This window comes from Bos javanicus, chromosome 3 (genome assembly GCF_032452875.1).
Source record: "Bos javanicus breed banteng chromosome 3, ARS-OSU_banteng_1.0, whole genome shotgun sequence".
Classification (NCBI taxonomy): domain Eukaryota; kingdom Metazoa; phylum Chordata; class Mammalia; order Artiodactyla; family Bovidae; genus Bos; species Bos javanicus.
The window spans coordinates 91405381-91430569 of NC_083870.1; the positions used below are offsets into that span (position 1 = coordinate 91405381).

Genomic DNA, 25189 nt, shown 5'->3' on the forward strand with positions numbered 1-25189 from the left:
CGGTGTCTAGGAAGAGGTCCATGCTGGAGATAAACTGTGAGGGCCTTCAGCTTGGAGATGGTATTTAAGACCGTTACACTGTGCATTCTCAGCAGGGCCAGCAGCCCTGCAAAGGAGCAAAAATTGGTTTCTCAGGGTTGACAAATATCTTAGATATTAACAGTGGTTTGGTCCAAAGCTCAGCCCTACCCAACACAACCTTACTCTTTAGTATGTCAGTGAGATCACCCAGGCAATGCATGTGTCTAATGTAGATTTCTGAGGACTGGGTTCCCGGGTACTCCAGTGTTTAGGGACTGAGGTGACAAGAGAGGAACCAGCTGAGGAGAGTGAGGAGTGGCTAGTGAAGTAAGAGGAACCAGGGAGTGGATCTGTCCTGGAAGCCACATGGAGGAGGTGTTTCAGGGAGGATGGAGCAATCAGCAGTGTGAACTGTCGCTGGTGGGTGAGATCAGGTGAGGACTGAGCACTAACCCTGTGCGCGAGGCTGAAGATGCTGGATCTTACTTAGGTCTCAGCCTAAATGTCAGTTCATTTTTAGGCTATCTTTGATCATGATAGGCTGGGTCCCCTTCTTCTTCTTCTTTTCTTTTTGAAAAGGATATTGAAATTATTCAATATGAAATTGAAAAATTAGGAAAAACACAAAACATAAAATTTACCATCTTAGCTATTTTTGAGTGCACAGTTAATTATAGTTACATTTTGTGAAGCAGATCTCCAGAACTTGTCATCTTGTAAAACTGAAACTCTGTACCAGTTAAACTACAGTTCCTCTTTTTTCCCCTGCCCCCAGCTCCTGCTAACCACCTTTCTTTTTGTTTCTATGAATTTGACTCTCAGATACCTCGTGTAAGTGGAATAGCACAGTGTACTCAAGGTTCATTGATTTTATAGCATATAACAGGATTTGCTTCCTTTTTAAGGTGAAATAATATCCCATGGGTTCTCCTTCTTATACACTTTCATAATACTCTTGTTGTTATAGCATGCTCCTTATAAGAAATGATAATCCCTTATGTAATTGTCTTTTCTGATAGGTAGTGTATCTCAAAGCCTCAAAGGCAGAATGTGTTTGTCTTATTCATTGATGTATTCACAGCTTCTAGATAGTACTGAATGAGAATTCAGTATAAAAACAGAAGACAGAATACCTTAGTCTGGCAGAATCTTGAAAAATGTATTAAAGAAATGATACTTGAACTGATTTTAAAGACTGTCTTAGTCTATTCAGGATACTATATTAAAATACTATAGAATGGATGGCTTGTAAAGAACAGAAATTAATTTCTTGTAGTTCTGGAGGTTGGGAAGTCCAGGATCAAGGTGCCCGCAGCTTTGGTATCTGGTGAGGACCTGCTTCCAGATTCATGGACAACTGTCTCCTGGCTTTAACCTCACATGGTGAAAGGGCCGAGGGAGTGCCCTGTGGTCTCTTTGAAAAGAACAGAGCTCTCATGACTCACCTACTAAAGGCCCCATCTCCAAATACCATCACATAAGGGATTCAGTTTCAGCATATGAACTTTGAAGGGACACAAACATGGAGCCTATAGCAAAATAAAAGTAATAATTTATTGTGTTGGAGAAAAAGCACTCTAGGCAGAGGAAAGAGCATTGAGGTAGCATGGCATCACGGCAAGTCCTGTGTGCTCAAGGGCCTAGGAGTTCAGTGTGGTTAGAGCAGAAGGGTTTAGGAAATAAGTAGATGAGGTTCTGTGTGTAGGTTGTGGTCAGCTGGTGAAGAGCTTTGCATGCCAGTCAGTGCTGGAAACCTGCTTTTACTTTCTAGGTACTTAAGGCAGCTGGGGTCTAAAGGAGGTTTATGAGCAAGTAAGTGATGGGATCAGATCCCTTTTCTTGGTTTAGTTTAGTTTTTGTTTTGTTAAGAAAGATCACTGGCATTTTGAAGAGGACACAAGAGTGGGGCTAGAACAGTGGCAGGGACGCAGTCCTGATTGTGAGTGTTGGCTGCAGTCTGAGCAGCATGCAGCGAGGGCCTCAGCCACAGTGGTGGTCGGCCAGGAGAGACTATTGAGAAGTTTCTGAGGTAGAATCACTGTGGTATGGGGACCGACTAGTTGGGAAGATGACACTTAAGTTTCAGAGACTAGGTATAGTTTCTTCAGAGAAGAAACATATTCAAATTAGAACACTGAGTTCTTCATGGACGCTGAAGAGTCAGTCTAACAGGGATACAGAAACATTCATCTGAAGCTTGAAGAGCAGTCTGGGCCACTGGGTAGGATGTGCCCGTTTGTGGTAATTGGTCTTCTACAAGGATGCTCTCCCATCTGCATAGTAATCCTGCAAGGCAGGCACTGTTCTCTGCTTGCTGTTGAGAAAACTACGGCATAGAGAGGTTAAGAAGCTTATTCAAGGTCACACAGCAAGCAGATGGTGGTGACAGAATCAACATTTAGATCTGTCATGGGAATATATAGTAAAGGAAATTCCAACAAAATTTAATAAAAGGTACTTGTTTATCCTAGAAAACCTCTTACCTAAAACTTTAGGAATACCAGTGGATTAAGAAATGACGAGTGCTTTGGGAGAAAAGTAGTTGAGAATCAAGTCATTCTTACCTTGTCAACTCTTAGCTTAGGGTACATTATATAAAATTTTTGTTTGATTGTTTTTTAATAACAATTTACCTCCATTCTGGACTGATGCTTTTAGGGACTGAGCCCTCCTACGAGTTTTAGGAAGAACTGGAATACCTCCAGAGTGCTTAATCTAGAACATGAGATTTGGAGAAACCTCGATCTGAATTCTCATCCCATTCTGAATCCATGAGTGACTGTTAGCATTAGGCAAGAGACCATAAGAAATAGATTTGAGTAACTTGTCTTACTTGAGCCTCAGTTTTGCCCATGACAGATATTGAGCACAATGACAGATTTTGCCTCGTTGCCTCGTGGGGTTGGGCACCAACCCTGAAACAGAGTAGCTAAGCCGTCAGGAGACATGCTAGTTCTCCTTTGCCTCTCTCTCATTTTTCTCTGCATGTATCTAAATCCCCCTTTACCATCTCACTCCTTCTTCTGCTGTCTATTAAAACTGAAGGTCTAACTACAGCTACCAGCTTTTTTGTTCCTGAGATCAACGATATATAAATCTCAGACCTTAAATCTAAATGATAAAGGATAAATCCTATGTGTTGCTCAGTAGTATCCAACTCTTTGTGACTGCACAGACTGTAACTCACCAAGCTCCTCTGTCCATGGGATTCTCCAGTCAAGAATACTGGAGTAAGTACCCATTCTCCACTCCAGGGGGATCTTTTTGACCCTGGGATCAAACCCGGGTCTCCTGCATTGCAGGTGGATTCCTTAACCTTCTGAGCCACCAGGGAAGCCCGTATGTAAGATGCCACCTTTGAAATCAAAGACAACTTCTCATGAAAACCTTGTTTCTATGTATTGAATCAACACCAAGGGTTATGAAAGAAAGGGACCCCAAGAAATGTCTGCTTTTGTAGAACAGTTAGGAAATTCTCTACTGCTTATAATATGGAATGAAAATGAATTTCAAGAAAGCAATTCGCCAACAGACAAATGTATTAGTGACTTGGGAACCACCTGCACTTGTCCCTCATCTGTTTCTTCAGTAAGCAGTATTTTAGGAATCATCTAGTCCAGAATAACAGATCATATTATTAATAGATTTGCATAGAACTCACTCTCAATTGCTTTGAAAAATATTAAATAAGACTGACGAGCCTGAAGTCTCAACTTTCATTAGAAAGTTGTTTAAGTTGGTGACTTGGAATCAGATGTTCATGTTTTCATCTTTTTTTCCTTAAGCACTTGACATATATGGTGCTAATTGTTGTTTATTTTAGGTAATGGACAAATGCATTTTTAAAAATCATGGGAAAATGATGTGGCATCAATTTGGCATCTTCATTTTTCTGTACATTAATCAAGCATTTGGAAGTTCTTTTGAGTACATTGTTGGCTAACAAAATAGTTCAGTAATCAAATTTAGTATTAGCATAAACTTTAAGCAATATTGGCTATCTTCTATCCCTTACGTTTTTTTTTTTTTTTTTTTTTTCTGTATTTGTTGGGTTAGTGGCTAGACTGGAGCAGAGCTTATCTCTGAACAGCAGGCAGTATTTACTCCAGTAGGTTCCACTTCTTTAAACAAAGAAGGTTTAAATTGAGTTTAAGAGCAAAAGGTTTGTTAATTTCTTTGAACTTGAAGATGGTTTTCTAAGTAAATATTAAAATTCTGTTATTAACCTTAATGCTTATACAATAGTATTTCAAAGGCCAGTTGCAAAGGCTGAGTAAATTATACTGTTTTGTGTATGCAGCCCTCAATCAAGTTAGCGCCTGTACAATGTTTATGTTGGTTCATCTGCATTTTTCAAACAGGCAAGTTTCTAGATATGGATAGTGACATATATGCTCATGTCTAACTGTAAATATAGAAGATTTCATGCAAAGAAATATTTTTGTCAAGATAATCTACATGTTAAATCTAAAGATCTCTACCTCTGTGGAGGTAGATTTACACTATGCAGAGACAGCATTTATCAATTCTGTGAAAAACTATTTCCAGTAATTAAAAGTGCTAAGCCCATTTATAGATAAACACTAAGCCTTATTCTGAACCATTTGCCAGTAATGAAGTTATAATCACAACTATATGAATTTCTAGGGTGTTTATGACATTATCAAATATCATGGGAGTTACAGAGATCTTGTTTATACTTGTATTAATTTATATTTATGGGCATAAGTAAAATTACTTCTTTAGGAAATAGCCTAAATTATGTTTCCAGCAATTGTTTTGGTTCTAATCTTAAAATATCTAGTTTAGAAATCGTAATGTAGGGCATTAACTCATTTGTTATTTTTCTTGGATGACCAGATACACAAGATTCAGTGTTATTAGAAATTTTTCAGGTTAAAAGTGATATTCAGGAATTTTTTGTGAGCTCATTTCTTTTCTGCCTTAGTGACAGAATTGTGCATCCCTAACATGCTAAATTTACATAAATATTGTAAAGCATTTTCAAAACTTAAATGTCTTTCAATTTTAAATAAAATTGGTGGGCTATCATAATAAAAGACATTGCCTCAGATGGTCAAAAAAGCTGAAAATGTTGAAGTTTTATTACTTAATATACTTGAAAAATAAAGTAATACCAGTTTTGAAATATGAAAGCTCTGTAGCCCTCTGCTTATAATACTGTTTCCCTTAAACATCAACTGTTTGCATGCATGTGCACCGCCACCTGCAGCGTGGTTTGGATCCACCCTTTCTCTTCTTTCACATTGTCCTGGTCTCTAAAGATGAGAATTGTGTCTTTATCTCTGTCCCCAAAGCTCAGTATCTTGTCTGGAACATAGTGAACTTTTGATAAGTGTGGTGGTAGTGTTTAGTGGCTCAGTCGTGTCTGACTCTTGTGACACCATGGCCTGTAGCCTACCAGGCTCCTCTGTCTATGGAATTTCCCAGGCAAAAATCCTGGAGTGGGTTGCCATTTCCTTCATCAGGGTAAATTCCTCACCCAGGGATCGAACCCAGATCTCCTGCATTGCAGGTGGATTCTTTACCAACTGAGCCAGGGAAGCCCGTTGACAAGTGTATTTATTATCAATTTAGGTTAAGTGCTCATTAACTGTTACTTGGGTATCACTTGCATTAGACATCTAATGAGAACATAATATATTACATTCCAGAGTTCTTATTAAAAGCCGTATACCTTATGTCTGTTGGGAGCTATTTTGCAGTAGGACAATTCCAAGCTGCTTTGCATGTGTTCTCTTGTTTAGAATGTAATTTTTGCCAGGGACGGGCTCTACTCAAAATGATGACTCAGAATATTAAACCAACCTAAATACGGGCTCCTGTCACTGTCTCCTCCTCTGGTGATTCCCTCTCTCGTCTGCGTTGGTACTACCCTCCTCAGAACGTAATGCTGCTCTGTATCGCTTGTTAACTCTGATGTGTACCTTGTACGTTCCCCGCTTTTAAAGAACAAGAATGTTAACTGCTTAAAAGGCAATGTGAAATTTTTCTCCTGTTATGTCTTAAATATGTTATTTTTTAAATTATTTTAAAAAACTAATTGGCATATTTATTTTTATTATAGATCATTAGATACAGCTGGGTTTTGAAATTCTTAGATGAGATTTTAAGCTTACTTATATTTAATAACTATAATCTTTGAACTCATATTTGTTAATCACGTTTTTCAAATAGCAGCTTTATCAAGATATAATTCACACACGCTAAAGTTTACCCTTTTTAAGTGTACATTCTTAGAGTTGTACAGCCATCACCACTCTTTAATTTTAGACAGTTTTCTCATCACCCCCAAAAAGAAACCTTGCATGCATTTCTCCCCTTTGGTTATTTTTGTTTTCTGTTATATTAATGTAAGATTGAAACAGACGGCTACAACAACATTTGAGATTCCACAGAGAGAACTCCTCTTTGTTGCTGCGCACAGGCCTCTCATTGCAGAGGCCCCTCTTGTTGTGGAGCACGGGCTCTAGGGCACGCTAGCTCAGTAGCTGCTGCGCACAGCGGGCTTTAGTTGCTCGGTGGCATGTAGAGACTTCCCAGACCAGGGATTGAACCCGTGTCCCCTGCATTGGCAGGCAGATTCCTATCAGCTGTACCACCAGGGAAGTCGAAGAGATTTTACTTTTGATGAAGTTCAGAATTTATCTTTTCTTTTTTGTCGTCCTGTTTTTTTGTGTCCTATTTAAGAAATATTATCTAAACCAAGATTATGTAGATTCACTCCTGTGTTACATTTTAAGTTAATTTTTTTATATGGTGTGAAATAGGGGTTCAGTTTTATTCTTTTGCCTGTGTCTTAATGGTTGTCTCAGTTTCATTTGTTAAGAAAGCTAACCTTCCTCCATTGAGTTGCTTTTATGCCTTTGTCAGAGATTAAATTGTATTATCTCTCTTGTTGAGGGAGAATTGGCCACATATATAAGGGCTTATATATGGAATTTCAATTCGATTCCATTTTCTGTATGTGTACCTTTTTATATTTTTGGCTGTGCCACGTGGCTTGTAGGATCTTAGCTCCCCCATAGAGGTTGAACTTGCTCCATCAGTACTGAAAGCATGGAGTCCTAACTTCTGGACCTCCAGGGAATTCCCTGTATGTGTATCTTTATGCCAGTACCACATTATCTTGATTACTGTAGCTTTATAGTAAATTTTGAAAGTTGAAAGTGTGACTCCTCAAACTTTATTCTTTTTCAAGATTATTTTGGTTATACAGGGTTCTTTGCATTTCTATGTGAGTTTTAGAGTCAGCCTGTCAATTTTTGCAAAATAAGCTGAAATTTTGATGCTGATTGAATTGAATCTGTAGACTAATTTGGGGAATATTGCCCTCTTAACAGTATTAAATTTCAGTCCATGAACATGGACTCTTTGTATTTATTTAATTCTTTAGTTTCTCTCCATAATGTTCTGTAGTTTTCAGTGTATAAATCCTGTACTTATTAAGTATTTTATTTCTTTTGATGTTATTGTAAATCAAATTGTTTTCTTAATTTTAAAATTGTTCATTAGTGTATAGAAATACAAGTGAATTTTAGATATTGGTGTTTCATTCTGCATCCTTGCTGAACTCGGTTATTGGTTCTAATGGTTTCTTTTTTTCATGAATTCCTTAGAATTTTCTACCTACAAGATCATATAATGAGTGAATAGAAATAGTTTTACTTCATCCTTTTCAATCTGAATGAATGCCTTTGATTTCTCATCTTGCCTAATTGCCCTAGCTAGAATCTCTGGTACAATGTTAAACGAAAGCTGGTGAACAGGCATCCTTGTTTCTGATTTTAGAGGAAAACATTCAGCCTTTCACACTTAAGTATGATGTTAATTGTAGGGTTTTTGTAGATACCTTTTATCAAGTTGAAGAAATTCCATTTTATTTATTTGTTGATTTTTTTCCTGTTACTGTTACGACAAGGTGATAGATTTTGTGAATATTTTTTCTGCATTTATTGAGATGACTGTATTTTTTTATCTTTATTCTGTGACTATTCACAACATTGTGTTGATTTACTATTGTATGCTGAACCAACCTTGTGTGCATGCTTGGTCCTGGTGTACAATCCTTTTTATGATTCGGTTTGCTGCTGCTGCTGCTGCTAAGTCACTTCAGTCATGTCCGACTCTGTGCAACCCCATAGACAGCAGCCCACCAGGCTCCCCTGTCCCTGGTATTCTCCAAGGCAAGAATACTCGAGTGGGTTGCCATTTCCCTCTCCAGTGCATGAAAGTGAAAAGTGAAAGTGAAGTCACTCAGTCGTGTCCAACTCTTTGCGACCCCGTGGACTGCAGCCTACCAGGCTCCTCCGTCCATGGGATTTTCCAGGCAAGAGTACTGGAGTGGGGTGCTATTGCCTTCTCCCACTATTAAGGATTTTTGTGTTTATATTTGTAGGATCATTGGGCTGTAGTTTTATTTTTCTTAGGATGTCTTTGTCCATTTTATATATATTATTTAATTTTCACATGTTCTTGGATTTCCTTTTGCTATTGATTTTTAAGTTCATTCCATTGTGGTCAGAGAACATATGTTGTATGATTTTAATCCCTCCAAATAGACTGAGACTTGTTTTATCGCCTAACACGTACTCTATCCTAGAGAATGTTTCATGTGCGCTTGAAAAGAATGTACATCCTGCAGCTGTTATGGAGTGGAGGATTCTGTAAGTGTCTTTTAGGTATACTTGGTTTGTAATTTTTTTTTGTTGACCTCTGCCTAGTTCTAGCTATTATTGAAAGTGAAAGTCTCCAACTCTTTTGTTGAATTGTGTGTTTCTCTTGAGTTCGGTCAGTTTTTACTTCCTGTAAAGTAGTCTCTGTCATGAGATGCATTTTTGTTTAGAACTGTTACGGCCATCCTTCCTTATCTTTAGTAATAAATTTTCACATGACTTCTATTTTTTTCCGATACTAGTATAATCACTTCAGCTCTCTTTTGGTTTTTGTTTTTGTAGTGTATCTTTTTCCATTCTTTTTATTGACCTTTGTTTTTCTCATTATGAAGTGTCCTTCTTTGTCTCTAGGAATATATTTCTTGTCTTAACGTCTGTAGGCATACCTTGGAGATACTGTGGTTTTAGTTCGACACCACTGAAGTAAAGCAAATACCACAATAGAGTGAGTCACATGAACTTTTTGGCTTCCCAGTACCTAAAAAAGATGTTTATATTATACTGTCATCAGTAAATGCACAGTAGCATTATGTACAATACTTGGGCCACTTGATGTGAAGAACCAACTCGTTGAAAAAGATCCTGATGCTGGGAAGATTGAAGGCAAAATGTGAAGGGGGCAGCAGGGAATGAGATGGTTAGAGGGTATCACCAACTCAATGGACATGAATTTGAGCAAACTCAGGGATAGTGGAGGACAGAGGAGCCTGGCATGCTGTATATAATCCATGGGGTTGCAAAGAGTCAGACACAACTTAGTGACTAAACAAGAACAGCATTATGTCTAAAAAAATGTACATACCTCAGTTTTACAATACTGTATTGCTTGAAAATGCTCACCATCATCTGAGCCTTCAGTAAGTCATAATATATATATATTTTTTGTGAATAACTGTTTACTGATGAGGGTGGTGGTTATTGAAGGTAGGGGTAGCGGTGGCATTTTCTTAAAATAAAAACAATGAAGTTTGCTCCATCAGTTAACCCTGTGTTTCATGAATGGATTCTCTGTAATGTGCAGTGCTGATTGATAGCATTTTATTAGAAGAACTTCTTGCAAAATTGGAATCAATCTTCTCAAACCCTGCCACTGCTTTTTTATCAAAGTTTATAAATATTCTGACTCTTATTGACATCTCAACAGTCTTCACAGGATCTTTACCAGGAGCAGATTCCATCAAGAAACTATTCTCTTTGCTCATCCATTAGAAGTAACTGATCATCTGTTCAGCTTTTATCATGAGATTGCAACAATTTAGTCACATCTTCAACTCAACTTCTAATTCTAGTTTCTCTTGCTATTTCTACCACATCCGCAATGACTTCCTCCACTGAAGTCTTGAACCCCTCAAAGTCATCCATGCGGGTTGAAGTCAACTTCTTCCTAACTCGTGTTAGTGTTGATATTTTGGTCTCTTCCCATGAATTATGAATGTTCTTAATGGCATGTAGAATGATGAATCCTTCCCAAATGATTTTCAATTTCTTTTGCCCAGATCTATCAGAGGAATCACTCTCTATGACACTAAAGCCTTACAGAAGGTATTTCTTAAACAATGAGACTTGAAAGGTAAGATTACTCCTTGATCCACGGGCTGCAGAATGGATACTGTATTCACAGGCATGAAAACAACATTAATCTCATTGTATATCTCCAGCAGAGCTTTTTGGTGACCAAGTGCATTGTCGGTGAGCAGTAATATTTTGAAAGGAATTTTTTCCTGAGTAGTAGGTCTCAACAGTGGGTTTTAAATATTCAGTAAACCATGTTGTTAACAGATGTGCTGTCCTCTAGGCTTTGTTTTTCCATTTGTAGAGCACAGGCAGAGTAGATTTAGTGTAATTCTTAAGGGCCCTCTGATCTTTGGAATCACAAATGAGCATTGGCTTCTACTTCACATCACCAGCTCCATTAGTCCCTCACAAGAGAGTCAGCTCATCTTTTCTTTTTTTGGTGGTGGAAGAGAGGTATATTTGCTTGTTTAATTAACCATTAATTTTTTTTCTTCTTTTTTGCTTTTATTTTTTAAATTATGAAAATATGATAACATGTTTACAGGAGACTTGGAAAATACAGAACAAGGTTACATATAGTTCCACTATATATTACAATTTTTATCTTTTTAAATAGATAAATTTTGATAGATTTTTAGTTTAAATTTCAATATAAAGCTCTCAAAAATTAATAGACTATACAGAGAAGTAGAATGATATAGTAGACCTGAAAAGCTCTGTGAACCAATTCAACATAATTAAGATTTATACAGTTTTCACACAACAGTAGGATACAAATTCTATTCAAGGTTACTTTTCATTTACAGTTATTACAAAATATTGGCCATATTCCCTGTGTTGTAGAATACATCTTCGAGCCAGTCTTACACTCAGTGGTTCGTCCCTCGCTCTCCTCACCCTGTGTTCTCTGTCCCCTGCACCGCTAACCACTAGTTTGTTCTCTGTGTCTGTGAGTCAGTTTGTCTTCTGAAGCTCTAATGCCAGGCACTGACTTCTCCTCTCCAGCAGTTCGAGTCCTGGATGCCATCCTCTTCCAGTATGAGGCTGTTATGTCTGCACTGAAGATCTGTTGTTTAGTGTAGCCGCCGTCTTTACTTACCCTAGTTAGATGTTCTGGGTAGTTTGCTGTAGCTTCCACATCACCACTTGCTACTTCGTCTTTCACTTTTGTAGTATGGCGATATGGCTTCTTCCCTTCAACCTCACGAAGCAACCTCTGCTAGCCTCAGACTTCTGCAGCTTTCTCATCTCCCTCAGCCTTTATAGAACTGAATAGAGTTAGGGCCTCGCTCTAGTTTAGGCTTTGGCTTACGGCAATGTTGTGGCCACTTTGATCTTCTGCCTGGACCGCTGAAACTTTCTCCCTGTCAGCAGTAAGGCTGTTTGGCTTTGTTAGCATTTGTGTGTTCAGTGGAGTAACACTTTTAATTTCCTTCAACAACTTTTCCTTTGCATTCGCAACTTACCTAACAGTTTGGTGCAAGACACCTATCTTTCAGCCTGTCTTGGCTTTCAGCTTGCCTTCCTCACTCAGCTTAATCTTTTCTAGCTTTTGATTTAAAGTGAGAGATGTGCTACTCACTCTTCCTTTCACTTGAACGTGTGGAGGCCATTGCAGGGCTGTTAGTTGGCTTAATTTTAATACTCTTATATCTCAGGGACAAGGGTAGCCTGAGGAGTGGGAGAGAAACCAGACATAAGCAGTTGGTGAAGCAGTCAGAACACATACATTTATTGTTTGCTATTCTAAACAGGCACAGTTCATAGTGCCCCTAAAGCAATTACAATAGTAATATCAAAGATAACTGATCACAGATCACCATAACAAATGTAACAATAATGAAAAAGTTTGAAATATTGTTAAGAATTGCCAAAATGTAACAGGTGGTGCTAGTGGTAAAGAACCTGCCTGCCAACTCAGGAGACATAAGAGACACTGGTTCGATCCCTGAGTTGGGAAGATCCCTGGAGGAGGAAATGGCAGCCCACTCCAGTGTCTTTGCCTGGAGAATCCCATGGACAGAGGAGCCTGGCAGGCTACAGTCCATGGGGCCGCACAGAGTCAGTCACGACTGAAGCAGTAGCATGAGCACAACACATAGATATAATTGAGCAAATGCTCTTGGGAAAACAGTGCTGATAGACTTGCTGCATGCAGGGTTGCCACAAACCTTCAATTTGTAAAAAGCACAATGTCTGCCAAGCACAGCAAAGCAAAGCAGTGTAAAACAAGGGATGCCTAGATTCTGTTTGATACTAATACAGCCGCTCCAGCTCCTTTGTGTGTACATATCTTCTTCCATCCTTTTATTTCAGCCTCTTTGTGTCTTTAAATCTAAAGGGTATCTGTTGCAGACAGCATAGAGTTCAGTCCATTTTTAAAAATCCATTCTGCAAATCTCTGCCTTTTGGCTCGAGCCTTTAGTCCATATTCATTTAATATATTACTGGTAATTATAACAATATAATTATTTGATAAAACAAGGTTTATAGCTGCCATTTTGCTATTTGTCTTCTATTTTATGCCTTTTTGATCCTCTAATCCTCCATTACCACTCTGGTGTTAAGTAGATATTTTCAAGTGTGCTGTTTTGCTTGGTTTTTCTTTCACTGTGTAATTGTTAAAGTTATTTTATTAGTGATTGTCCCATAGTTTATATTTAACATCTTAATCTATAACTGTAATTTGGGTTAAAACCAACTTAATTTCAGTAGCATACAAAACATTCCTGCAGTATAACTCTGTTCTCTCACCTCTCCTTTGTGCTGTTATTATCATAGAGGTCACATCTGTAGTCATTATAAGCCCATTAACACAGTTTTGCAATTATTGCTTTATGCATCTATCTTTTGAATCAAAGGCAATGGCACCCCACTCCAGTACTCTTGCCTGGAAAATCCCATGGACGGAGGAGCCTAGTAGGCTGCAGTCCATGGTGTCACTAAGAGTTGGACACAACTGAGCGACTTCACTTTCACTTTTCACTTTCATGCATTGGAGAAGGAAATGGTACCCCACTCCAGTGTTCTTGCCTGGAGAATCCCAGGACAGGGGAGCCTGGTGGGCTGCCGTCTATGGGGTCTCACAGAGTCGGACACGACTGAAGTGACTTAGCAGCAGGAGAAGAAAGACTCCATTAATACTGTCTTTAATGAGAGGATGATGACGGGCCATGGAGGTGATGAAAATAGAGTTAATTCCACATTTGTGAATTTTTAACAAAAAAATCCATAAAGAAAAGGCTTTTACTGGAAAAATATTTATTAAAATATCAGTGTGGTTAATTTTTAAATGGTGAAGTTAATGATGGGTTTTAGTTTTTGCTATTCATATTTTCTGTATTTTCTGCAATGAATATATATTACTTATTTGGTAATTTAAGACAAAAGCATAAAGGTATTTACAAACCAAATTATATTACCAAGTGGAATGGGGTTCTTCAGTAGAACATACACCCTTTTTTTTTTTTTTAACCACTACAGGTGAATCCTTACCTCTCTAATTTATTACGTTCTTCAAAAATCTGTATTTTAATGTACATCATACTAAATTATTTTACTTCTAAAATAATTCCAAGCTCACAAAAAAGTTGCAAGAATAGCACAAAACTGTTTTTGCAACTTTTCTATAAATCTATATAAATAGCCATAATAAATTTGAAATTCTTATATAAACTTTATTCAAGTTCTTAAAATGTTAACATTTTATCACATTCTCTTTATTATTCTTTCTTTCTGTATATGTAAATATCCATGTATGTATAATGTACATGTGTATATCGAAGTATTAATATATGTGTGTTTTGTTGTTTTTTTCTGAAATGTTTGAGAATAAAGACATTTGAGAATAATGATACACCTTTACCCTTAAATACTTCAGTGTGTATTTCCTACAAATGGATATTCTCTTATATAACCACAGTATATTATCAAAATTAGGATATTAACACTGATCAGGTACTAACGTCCTTTAAACCCAAGAAGTAAAAACAAATAAAAATTCCTATTTCACAACCTAATCCAGGATCCCATGTTGTATTTCTCTAGTCTGACTCAATCTTTAATGACGTTGACATTTTTGAAGAATACAGGCTAGTTATTTTTTAGATTGTTCCTCATTTTGGGTTTCCCTGAAAGTGAAAGAGGAGAGTGAAAAAGTTGGCTTAAAGCTCAACATTCAGAAAACTAAGATCATTGCATCCGGTCCCATCACTTCATGGCAAATAGATGGGGAAACAGTGGCTGACTTTTTTGGGGGGCTCCAAAATGACTGCAGATGGTGATTGCAGCCATGAAATTAAAAGACGCTTACTCCTTGGAAGGAAAGTTATGACCAACCTAGACAACATATTAAAAAGCAGAGACATTACTTTGCCAACAAAGGTCCGTCTCGTCAAGGCTATGGTTTTTCCAGTGGTCATGTATGGATGTGAGAGTTGAACTATAAAGAAAGCTGAGCACAGAAGAATTGATGCTTTTGACCTGTGGTGTTGGAGAAGACTCTTGAGAGTCCCTTGGACTGCAAGGAGATCCAACCAGTCCATCCTAAGGGAGATCAGTCCTAGGTGTTCATTGGAAGGACTGATGTTGAAGCTGAAACTCCAATACTTTGGCCACCTGATGAAGGGCTGACTCATTTGAAAAGACCCTGATGCTGGGAAAGATTAAGGGCAGGAGGAGAAGGGGACCACAGAGGATGAGATGGTTGGATGGCATCACCAACTCGATGGACATGGGTTTGGGTGGACTCCAGGAGTTGGTGATGGACAGGGAGGCCTGGTGTGCTAAGGTTCATGGGGTCACAGAGAGTCGGATGCGACTGAACTGAACTGAACTGTGCCTAGAATCAGGGATGCATGTTTGGCAAGACTGTCACAGAAATGATGCTGTGCCGTTTATAGTGCGTCCATTCAGGAGGCACACGATGTCTGTGTCGTTACTGCTGATGTTAAAGGTCTCCCTCCCTCACCCAAGGAAGCGCTTCGCTTTGGGTGGGTTTTGTTGGTTTATTGGTTTGTAAACAGTAGAAATGTACTTCTCAGAGTTCTTGAGGCTGGGAGTCTGAGATCAGGATCCCAGCATGGTTGAGTCCTACTGTGGCCCTCCTCTGGGTCCCAGGCTACTGACTTACAGTGTGAAGAGCAGAGAGGCAATACAGGCTCTTCTGTGACTCTCACAAGGGGGGTAATCCCATTTGGAAGCTCTTAGTTTTCATAGCTGATAGGTACATCAGATATTTCATATATGATTTGATCTGTTAACTTCCTGTGGCAATTGATGGTAGATATCTCATAGTAATGATATATTCCCATCATCCAACTGAATTCTGTTTTTACATACCTTAATTCTACTTTGATCTTAGGTTCATAAATTGAAGCATTTAACAAGTGTACAATTTTAATACTATCTTAATCTCTTTATACATTTGGTCCTTTTCAATTCCTTTAAGTAAAATTGGTTTATTTACAGAATTTATTAATTAAAAGTACTTCTTAAAGATGTTGTGCTTTAAAAACTGAATTATCCCCAGATATCATAATTCTGAATTTACTTCATTCACCACCCCTCACTCTTCACCTCCAATTTATATCATATTCTACTCCATTTTTAATTTTTATCACCCTCCTGGGTTTTGTCTTGTTTTCAGCCTAATTTATCCTTGAACCTGAAAAAAATTTGTTGCATTCCTTTAGATAGCATTCATATGGGGTTGAAAATTCTTTTTTAATGTGCTTTTAAATCATTTCTGTTTTATATTTATGCTCCTTTGCTTCATTGAGGCTCAAGGTGAATTTTTTAATGAAATAATTTTATTTTTAATGATTGAATTATAGAGTGGATTGTGAAAATGGATAGATTTTCAAAGAAACTAGGTACTGGGCCATTTGGGAGGAGACGTTCTGTTTGATTTATTACAGATTATCGTAGCAAGAACTGATGGAAAATCTGACAGTTACTCCATTGATAGCTTGAACTTTGTGTGAATTATTTTCCATTTGAAAATATGTTTTAAATACCTGCTTTGTGCTAGGCACTAGGTTTTAGAGATATAGACATTGTCGGAAACAGGGTCTTTGTCCTTATGGCTCACTTGTTTTAATGGGAACAAACAGAATAAATCACAAATATTATAAATGTAAAATTGTATCTGTGAGTTATGTTATAAAGGAGAAGTTCAGCATGGTAAGGTTATCAAATAATTAATGGAATTTGGTGATGTTTAGAAGTTCTTTAAAGGCTTTTCTCTGAAAGAGTTTTATAAAAGTAGATTGAAAAGGGCAGAAAGATGAGTTCAGGAATAGAAGCATCCCTATGGAGAAGGACAGATAGAGATGGGTTTGAGAGAAATATAGGGGGTCTGATCACTTAGTCTTAGTGGTGGAGATGGGAGACTAGCGTTTTAAGAATGTGATCATGATTTCTGTCTGTGCTGCCAAATGAATGCAGTACCTACCATTCACTGAGTGGAAAGAAGGGAGCACAGCTCTGAGGTTTGGGAAACTCCAATGGCTAGGAAGGGGAGGATATACAAGAATAGGAGACAGAAGGAACAGTAGACCCCAGAGGAGAGGAGGGAAACAGGCTATCCTGGGAGATTAGGGGAGTGAATCTAGCATACCAAGAAGAGGAAGCCTGCAGGTCAGACATTCCTGGAGAGTAAGATAAGGACTGAAACATGTCCATTGGATCGAATGATACAGCATTCAGTGTGGTGACCTTAACAGCTGCCACCTTGGGAGAGCAGGAACTCTAGAATCTATATTGGTGTAATACCAGGAGTGAGTCAGCGTGAGGAAATGGAGATAGCAGGTATAGATAATAACTCTAAGGAGAAATGTATGCCCTTGGTGAAATAGGATGGCTGTAGGTAAAGTAGATTGGGTACTATAGTGAGATAAAGAGAGTTCATTTTTGAAGACTGAGATGAGTTCACTTTCTGAGGGAGTAAGGATTCCACATTGATAAAAGCTGAGAATATTTCAGGTAGTCTTGGTATAAGATGTGATTATGAGAAAGAAATGTGGAATCCACACTCTTGGCATTAATGGCTACCATTAAGGGTCTACTTTGTGTTAAAGTGAAAAGATTTTAAGTAGTCACTAATTAGTTTTTTTCTTTAAACCGTAATCCCTTTTTGTCAGAAGAATGATGAAAATGGAAACTGCTCAGGGGAAGGAATTGAATTCCCTACAACAAATTTATATGAACTGGAAAGCCGCGTTTTGACAGATCACTGGTCCATACCTTACAAGCGGGAAGAGTCACTAGGCAAATGCCTGTTGGCGTCTACCTACCTAGCAAGACTTGGTAAGTTCATACCTCAGGACACAGGGGGAGACTTCTTTTTTGATAGGAGGCCTGGCTTTAATCTTAGCTCCTGTTGTTGCCCATCTCTGTTATCTTAGATTGTGTATTCTCTTAGTCTTTCTTAGGGAAAGCATTAGTCGCCCAGTGGAGTCTGACTCTTTACAATTGGACTGTAGCCCGCCAAATTCCTTTCTCCATGGGATTCTCCAGGCATGAATACTGAGTGGGTTGCCATTTCTTTCTCCAGGGGTCTTCCCGATCCAGGGATCGAACCTAGGTCTCCCACATTGCAGGCAGATTCTTTAATATCTTAGCCACCAGGGAACTCCTGTGAAATAAAAGTGTTGTATGAAATCAGCTGCTTTCTTCTAGCTCCAATAGAGTATAAGATTCATTAAATATATTTGAAAATTCATATTATGGAAATTGAAATTAACGTATTCTAAAGAGAAAGTACTGTTTATTTAACAAACATTTTATGCTTATTAAGTGCTTGGCACTGTCTTAGGTGCTTTGTGGTTGTTGTTCAGTCACCCAGTCGTGTCCGACTCTCTGCAACCACATGGACTGCAGCACGCCAGGCTTCCCTGCCCCTCACCATCTCCTGAAGTTTGCCCACTTTCATGTCCACTGCATTGGTGATGCCATCCTCTCATCCTCTGATGCCTTCTTCTCCCTCTGCCCTCAATCATTCCAAGCATCAGAGTCTTTTCCAATGAGTCGACTGTTCACATCAGATGACCAAAATACTGGAGCTTCAGCATCAGTTCTTCCAACAAGTATTCAGGGTTAACTTAAGGTCAACTGTTTGATCTCCTTACTGTCCAAGGGACCTTCAGGAGTCTTCTCCAGCACCACAGTTCAAAGGCATCAACTCTTTGGTATTCTGCCTTCTTTACAGTCCAGCTCTCAAAACCGTTTGTGACCACTGGAAGACCATAGCCTTGACTATATGGACCTTTACCGGCAGAGTAATATCTCTGCTTTTCAACACACTGTCTAGATTTGTCATGGTTTTCCTGCCAAGAAGCAGTTGTTTTCTGATTTCATGGCTGCAGTTACCATCCACAGTGATTTTAGAGCCCAAAGAAAAGGAAATCTGTCACACTTCCACCTTTAAATTATATTATTAAATAAAATATCACTAGGTTGGAGAATATGTATCATCATAAGGAGGCTTCTATACTATGAATATATTATATATTAAAGAGAAAATGGGCTTCCCTGGTGTCTCAGATGGTAAAGAATCTGCCTACAATACAGGAGACCTGGGTTTGATCTCTGAGTCAGGAAGACTCCCTGGAGAAGGAAAGGGCTCCAATATTCTTGCCTGGAGAATTCCATGGACAGAGGAGCCTGGTGAGCTACAGTCCATAGAGTCGCAAAGAGGTGGACTCAAGTGAGCAACTGACACTTTCACTAAAGAGAATATGATTTGTTTTTCATATTGAATTCAGTTATAAATAGAATTGGGCTGTTTTGTGAATTTTTTTTCCTCATTTAAAGTGCATAGTTTACTATCGTGATTAAGTAAGAAGCGCATCAAAAGGAAATATTTTGGCTAGCTTCCATGGTGTGTTTATGACTGGCTTCTTAGCAGCAGCATTTATTGAGTGCCTGAGAGAATGCAGGTACTATGCTAAGCAGTGGCCCTGAAAAAAGAAAATGCATGCGGCAGTCTCCCCACTGATAAGCAAGATCTGTTACTGTGGTTTTTAAGTGTATTCTGAAGGGTAATTTTACAGTGGACTCATTCACTCACTCACTCATCACTGTGCCAGGCTCAGTTCTGTGTGTTTTACTGCACAGAGTTCAGTTTGTTTTAGGGAAGAAGAGTGATCTTGGCATTTACTGAGAATAGTTCTGTTTTTAGTAGAGATGTTTAGAAAAACAATAATGGCTAATAAGTAGCTGCTGTTGCTGTTTTATTAGCTATTTTGTCAGATCATTGGCAGTTACTCTGACATGGAAACCTAAGTCCAACCATTTCAATTCTAATTAGTGTTTATTATACTATTAGTCAGTATATATTAATAATATAAATATATCCTGCTATTAATAAATAATTTAATGCTGTAACTATTTCTCAGTCTGTTCCTTTATCAGAATGTATGTCTTCTGCTTTTAATAATCCCTTAAGAATCAAGGTTTCTATGATAAGTAGTTCCATATGTATGAATTTGGAATGATATATGTGATTTCTGCAACCACCTAAAATCTCAATAAAGCATATTGTTTCATTTACTTTACTAAGGTCTTTCCGAGTCTGATGAGAACTGTAAAAGATTTATGGATAGGTGTATGCCTGAAGCGTTTAAAAAGGTAAGGAAAATGTGCTGGGCTGATTTTTTTTTTTTTTGGTGGGGGTGAAGCTGAACAGGCTTTTTGTTTCAGTTTTAGTTTTTCATGTGTGAGCCCAGTTTATGAATCCTGCTCAACTGAGGAATGCTCTAATATGAAAAAAGTAGCTCTGAATTGGGGGCTCAGAAATGATTTGTTTCTTCTGTATTTATTGTTTGCTCATTGCTTCATTTAATATCGCTTTTACTTTCTTCTATTTAACTGCTAAAGAATAGATTAAGTGTTATACTAGGAAATTAGACATCTTACTAAACTATGGATTGTGGCACTTAGATAATATTTATTTATGGAAAATATAGGTTGTTTTGTACTCACTATCCTACTGAGACAGAAGTGGATGTTTAAACTACAGAAAGTTGAACTGGATTGAATATTGTCTCTGGCAAAACGTCACGCAGACGGCAGCATTTCTTTTGGACCTAGACTGATATGCTTGCCCCAATTCTGGTCACATCTCTTATAAAGCAGTTTTTCTTAATAGTGAGAATAGAAGATCACAGGACTTGTGTTTCTGAAAGCAGTCTAATTCGGCATGGCTGCCTTTGCAGGACCTGAGTCCTGAATCTCAGCAAGAGCAGAGACGATGTCACAGACACTGTTGTTTTTCCCAGCGTATAGCCAGTGCCGAGAACAGAGAAAGAGCTCAGTAAATCTTTGTTGAATGAATAAATGAGTCTCCTGCATTCTCAATAGTTCTGGGTTTTGATATCCATTTTTGTCTCAAATGCAAGTAAGTTACTACAACTACAGATGGATGAAGTTTGTATTTATTCATAAAACCCAGTAAAATAAACTGTTCACTTGCAAACTATTATTCCCGTCTGCATTTTGACAGAATCTCCATTGATTCAAGGCTTAAGGGAGAACGAAACTAATTTTAGGATTGAAAACAGCTTTATCTTTGTAAAATGGGAGAAATCTTTTAAAATTGTCATTTGGGCCGGGATTATATGGAATCAAGGTTTCTCCCCATTTTGGATGAATTCATCTAGCATTTTGTGGTTTTGTGGTTGTAACTTTTTTAAGACTTTTGTTAAGAATTATAGTAGCTGTTAAAAGTAGCAGCACTTTTATAATGTAGCACACTGTGACACAGCACACTGGTCATAGGGGACACCCTCTCCCAACAGCACGAGAGGTGGCCGCCCTACACGTGGACGCCGCCACGTGGTCAGTGCCAAAAGCAGACTGATTAGCTTTGCAGCTAAAGACGGAGAGACTCTATACAATCAGCAAAAACAAGACTGGGAGCTGTCTGTGGCTCAGATCATTAACTCCTTATTCAAAATTTGGGCTTAAATCGAAGACAGTAGGGAAAACCACTAGAGCTTTCAGGTATAACCTAAATCAGATTCCTTATGATTATACAGTAGAGGTGACAAATAGATGCAAGGAGTTAGATCTGGTAGACAAGAGTGCCTGAAGAACTTTGAAAGGAGGTTTGTAACATTGTACAGGAATCAGTGACCAAAACCATTCCCAAGAAAAAGAAATGCAAGAAGGCAAAGTGGTTGTCTGAGACAGCCTTACAAATAGCTGAGAAAAGAAGAGAAGCAAAAGGCAAAGGGGAAAGGGAAAGATATACCCATATGAAAACAGAATTCCAGAGAAGAGCAAGGAGAGATAAGAAGGCCTTTTTAAATGAACAATGCAAAGAAATAGAGGAAAACAATAGAATGGTGAAGTCTTTCGATCTCTTCAGGAAAATTGGAGATATCAAATGAACATTTTATGCCAAGATGTGCACAATAAAGGACAGAAATGGCAAGGACCTGACAGAAGGGGACGAGCTTAAGAAGAAGTGGCAAGGATACACAGACCTTACAAAAGAAGTCTTAATGACCCAGATGACCACAGTGTTGTTACCCAGTCACTCGCCTAGAGCCAGGACATCCTGGAATGCAGTGTCAAGTGGGTATTAGGAAGCCTTACAACAAACAAAGCTAGCAGAGGTGATGGAAGTCTAGTTGAGCTATTTCAAATCCTAAAAGATTATGCTGTTAAAGTGCTACACTCAATATACCAGCAAATTTGCAAAACTCAAAACAGTGGCTATAGAACTGGAAAAGGTCAGTTTTCATTCCAATCTCAAAGAAAGACAATGACAAAGAATGTTCCAACTACCATATAATTGCACTCATTTCATATGCTTGGATGGTAATGCTCAAAATCCCTCAAGCTAGGCTTCAGCAGTATGTAAACTGAGTACTTCCAGATTTACAAACTGAATTTAGAAAAGGGAGAGAAACCAGAGATCAAAGTGCCAACATCCGTTGGACCGTAGAAAAAGCGAGGGAATTACAGAAAAACATCCATTGCTGCTTCATTGACTGTGCTAAAGCCTTTGACTGTGTGGATCACAACAAACTATGGAAAACTGTTTAAAGAGATGGGAATATCAGACTATCTTACCTGACTCCTGAGAAACCTCTATGCAGGTCAAGAAGCAACAGTTAGAACCAGACTGGTTCAAAATGGGGAAGATAGTGCATCAAGTCCTTATATTTTTACTCTGCTTATTTATATGCAGAGTACATCATGTGAAATGCTGGGCTGAATGAATCACAAGCTGGAGTCCAGATTGCTGGGAGAAATATCAACAACCTCAGATATGCAGGTGATACCATTCTAAAGGTAGAAAATGAAAGGGAACTAAAGAGCTTCTTAATGAGGGTGATAGAGAAAAGTGAAAAAGCTGGTTTAAAACTCAAAAAACTAAGTTTCAAAAAGCTAAGATCATGGCATCCAGTCCCATCACTTCATGGCAAATAGATGGGGAAAAATGAAAACAGTGGCAGATTTTATTTTCTTGGGCTCCAAAATCACTGTGGATGGTGACTGCAGCCACAAAATTAGAAGACACTTGCTCCTTGGAAGAAAAGCTACGACAAACCTAAAAAGCAGAGACATTACTTTGCTGACAAAGGTCCGTATAGTCAACGCTGTGGTTTTTCCAGTAGTCATGTATGGGCGTAATAGTTGGACCATAAAGAAAACTGAACACCAAAAAATTGATGCTTTCAAATTGTGGTTCTGGAAAAGACTCTTGAGAGTCCCTTGGATAGCACAGAGATCAAACCAGTCAATTCTAAAGGAAATCAACCCTGAATATTCATTGGAAGGACTGATGCTGAAGCTGCAATACTTTGGCCACCTGATGCAAGGAGTGGACTCATTGGGAAAGACCCTGATGCTAGAAAAGATTGAGGGCAGGAAGAGAAGGCGACAAGGAATGAGATGGTTAGATAGCATCACTGACTCAATGGACTTGAATTTGAACAAGTCCAGGGAGATAGTGAAGGACAGGGAAGCCTTGCATGGAATCCCAAAGAGTTGGACATGACTTAGTGACTGAACAGCACCACCAACAGCAAGCTGTAATAACAACTGGTCAAGTGGTTGCTGGGAGTTTTTTCCTATAAAACTCTGAGCACAAAAGTACCTTGCATTGTGTTCATTGTCATTCGATTCTTAGAATTTAGAGCTATTGAAAAAATTTCCCTACACCAGAAGAGCTACAGAATTCTGTGTTTCTTTAGACTTGTGTTTCCTGATATGATAAATCTCTCCCTGCCCTCTTTCCTGGGCTTTTCTTACAAGCTGCCTGTTTTTTAAAAACAGAAGAAAAAAAGAGTTAAGAGTATAAGTAATAAGCAGTTGTGTGAATAAGGTACAAAAAAGGAGTTTTGTTGTAATTTCTACTTTCATCACCTTTCACCTTCAGGCTAGCCTAGATTCTAGTGTGTTCAGGCAGGTAACAGCATGTACATCTGGTCATAGTGCATAGTAATGTTTAAACCTTGTGTACCTTTTCCCCGCACGGTGCTGCTTGTCTTACCTGCCTTAATCTGGCAGGTAGATAGGACTCCCGTTTTCAAAGCAAAAACTGAACAAATGAGATGGCAACAGAGGCAGTGGTGCTTAGCCCACATAAATTTTATTTTGTTACATGTGCTTAGTCGTTCAGTCCTGTCCAACTCTACAACCCCATGGACTGTAGCCTGCCAGGCTCCTCTGTCTCTGGGGATTTTTGTTGTTACATGGAGCTTCTTAAATCTTAATCTCTGCTTTATTTTGCTTTATTATATAAGTTTTAAGTACAGGAAGGATAGATAGGCAGGCAAAAGAATTCTGGCAAAAAATATTAACTCATTGGCTTAAAATCACATTGGCTTATATAAAATCAGTCTTATGGTTATTGTTCATTTGAGCAAGTGGTGCAGCTAATTGCTATATAGAAAGTCTGAAGCTGAGGTTTTCCTTTGCTGCTAAAGAAGTTTGGATTATTTCAGGATCTTACCCCTCTTGTTAAGCAGTTCTTGGTGTGGCCAAGGTGAAATTTTTATAGCACAATATTTTCCCTCTCAATGGAAATCTTACGAAAACCACTGTACCCATTTGCTAGTATTTTATTAAGTGGAATCCTTTGATTTCTCATTCCCTCTTCTGGTGGTTATTCCTGAGTTAGACTTCCCCGAGGACTTAGATCAAAATTTGGGGAACTCTAAAGATGAAGATTTTAGATTCTTATGTGCCATTTCCTTCCTTCCTTTTTTTTTTTAATCTGGGATACTGATTATAAGATGTACCATTATGTTATACTCTGTGTTTTATATTTCAGAAAAATAATGCTAAGTAAACAGTGTTATAATGCCTTATCACTTAGAGCTATTTTTTATTTACTTAAACTTAAAAAAAAATTGAGTATTAACTTTTATGCACACCAGAAAGGAAAACACAATCAAAATAAATTGGCAAGGTATTCCCAAAAAATTTTTTCCCGCTCAGAGCCCTGCTGCCATCTGGTCAACAGGTGGGAAGATCCATTTCTGTTTCTGAGATATAAATAATATGACGAGAATGTGCATGTTCAAATCATGAAATACAGCATCCATTTCTTAGATTCCAGGAATGTTAATTAATAGTGACAGCCAAAATACACTCATCATAAAACCTTGCTAATACTTTTACATTCATTATACCTTTTGATATTAATATTTGTAACATCTCTGTTAAGTGGGTAGGAGTTATGCCTGTTTTGAGACAGGAGAACTGAGTCTCTGAGAATTCAGGTAAATTTGTTCAAGGCCACGCAGCTAGAAAATAGTACCAGAAGTGAGCTCAAGTTCTTTCTTGCGCTTCACCATTTCACCTCCCCTAGTAATAATGAAAGGTAGAGAAACAATAAACATTCTCTTTTAACAAACTGTTTTAATATAAGGGAATTAAAGTTCAAAAAATAAAGCTAATTGTTGACTGAAATAAATGAACAAGTAAATGGACTGCAG

General features: G+C 38.1%; 1 protein-coding gene across 4 annotated transcripts in view; it reads left to right on the forward strand.

Moving 5' to 3' along the window:
* USP24 (ubiquitin specific peptidase 24) overlaps positions 1 to 25189 on the forward strand; it is a 155870-nt gene that overhangs the window by 20288 nt on the left and 110393 nt on the right. For 3 of the 4 annotated variants that reach the window (XM_061411816.1, XM_061411818.1, XM_061411820.1), the window contains exons 2-3: positions 17375 to 17540; positions 19795 to 19862. In XM_061411816.1, the coding sequence (XP_061267800.1) occupies positions 17375 to 17540; positions 19795 to 19862 (234 nt within the window). The remainder of the gene's footprint in view (positions 1 to 17374; positions 17541 to 19794; positions 19863 to 25189) is intronic. The other variant, XM_061411817.1, reaches the window with a different exon arrangement.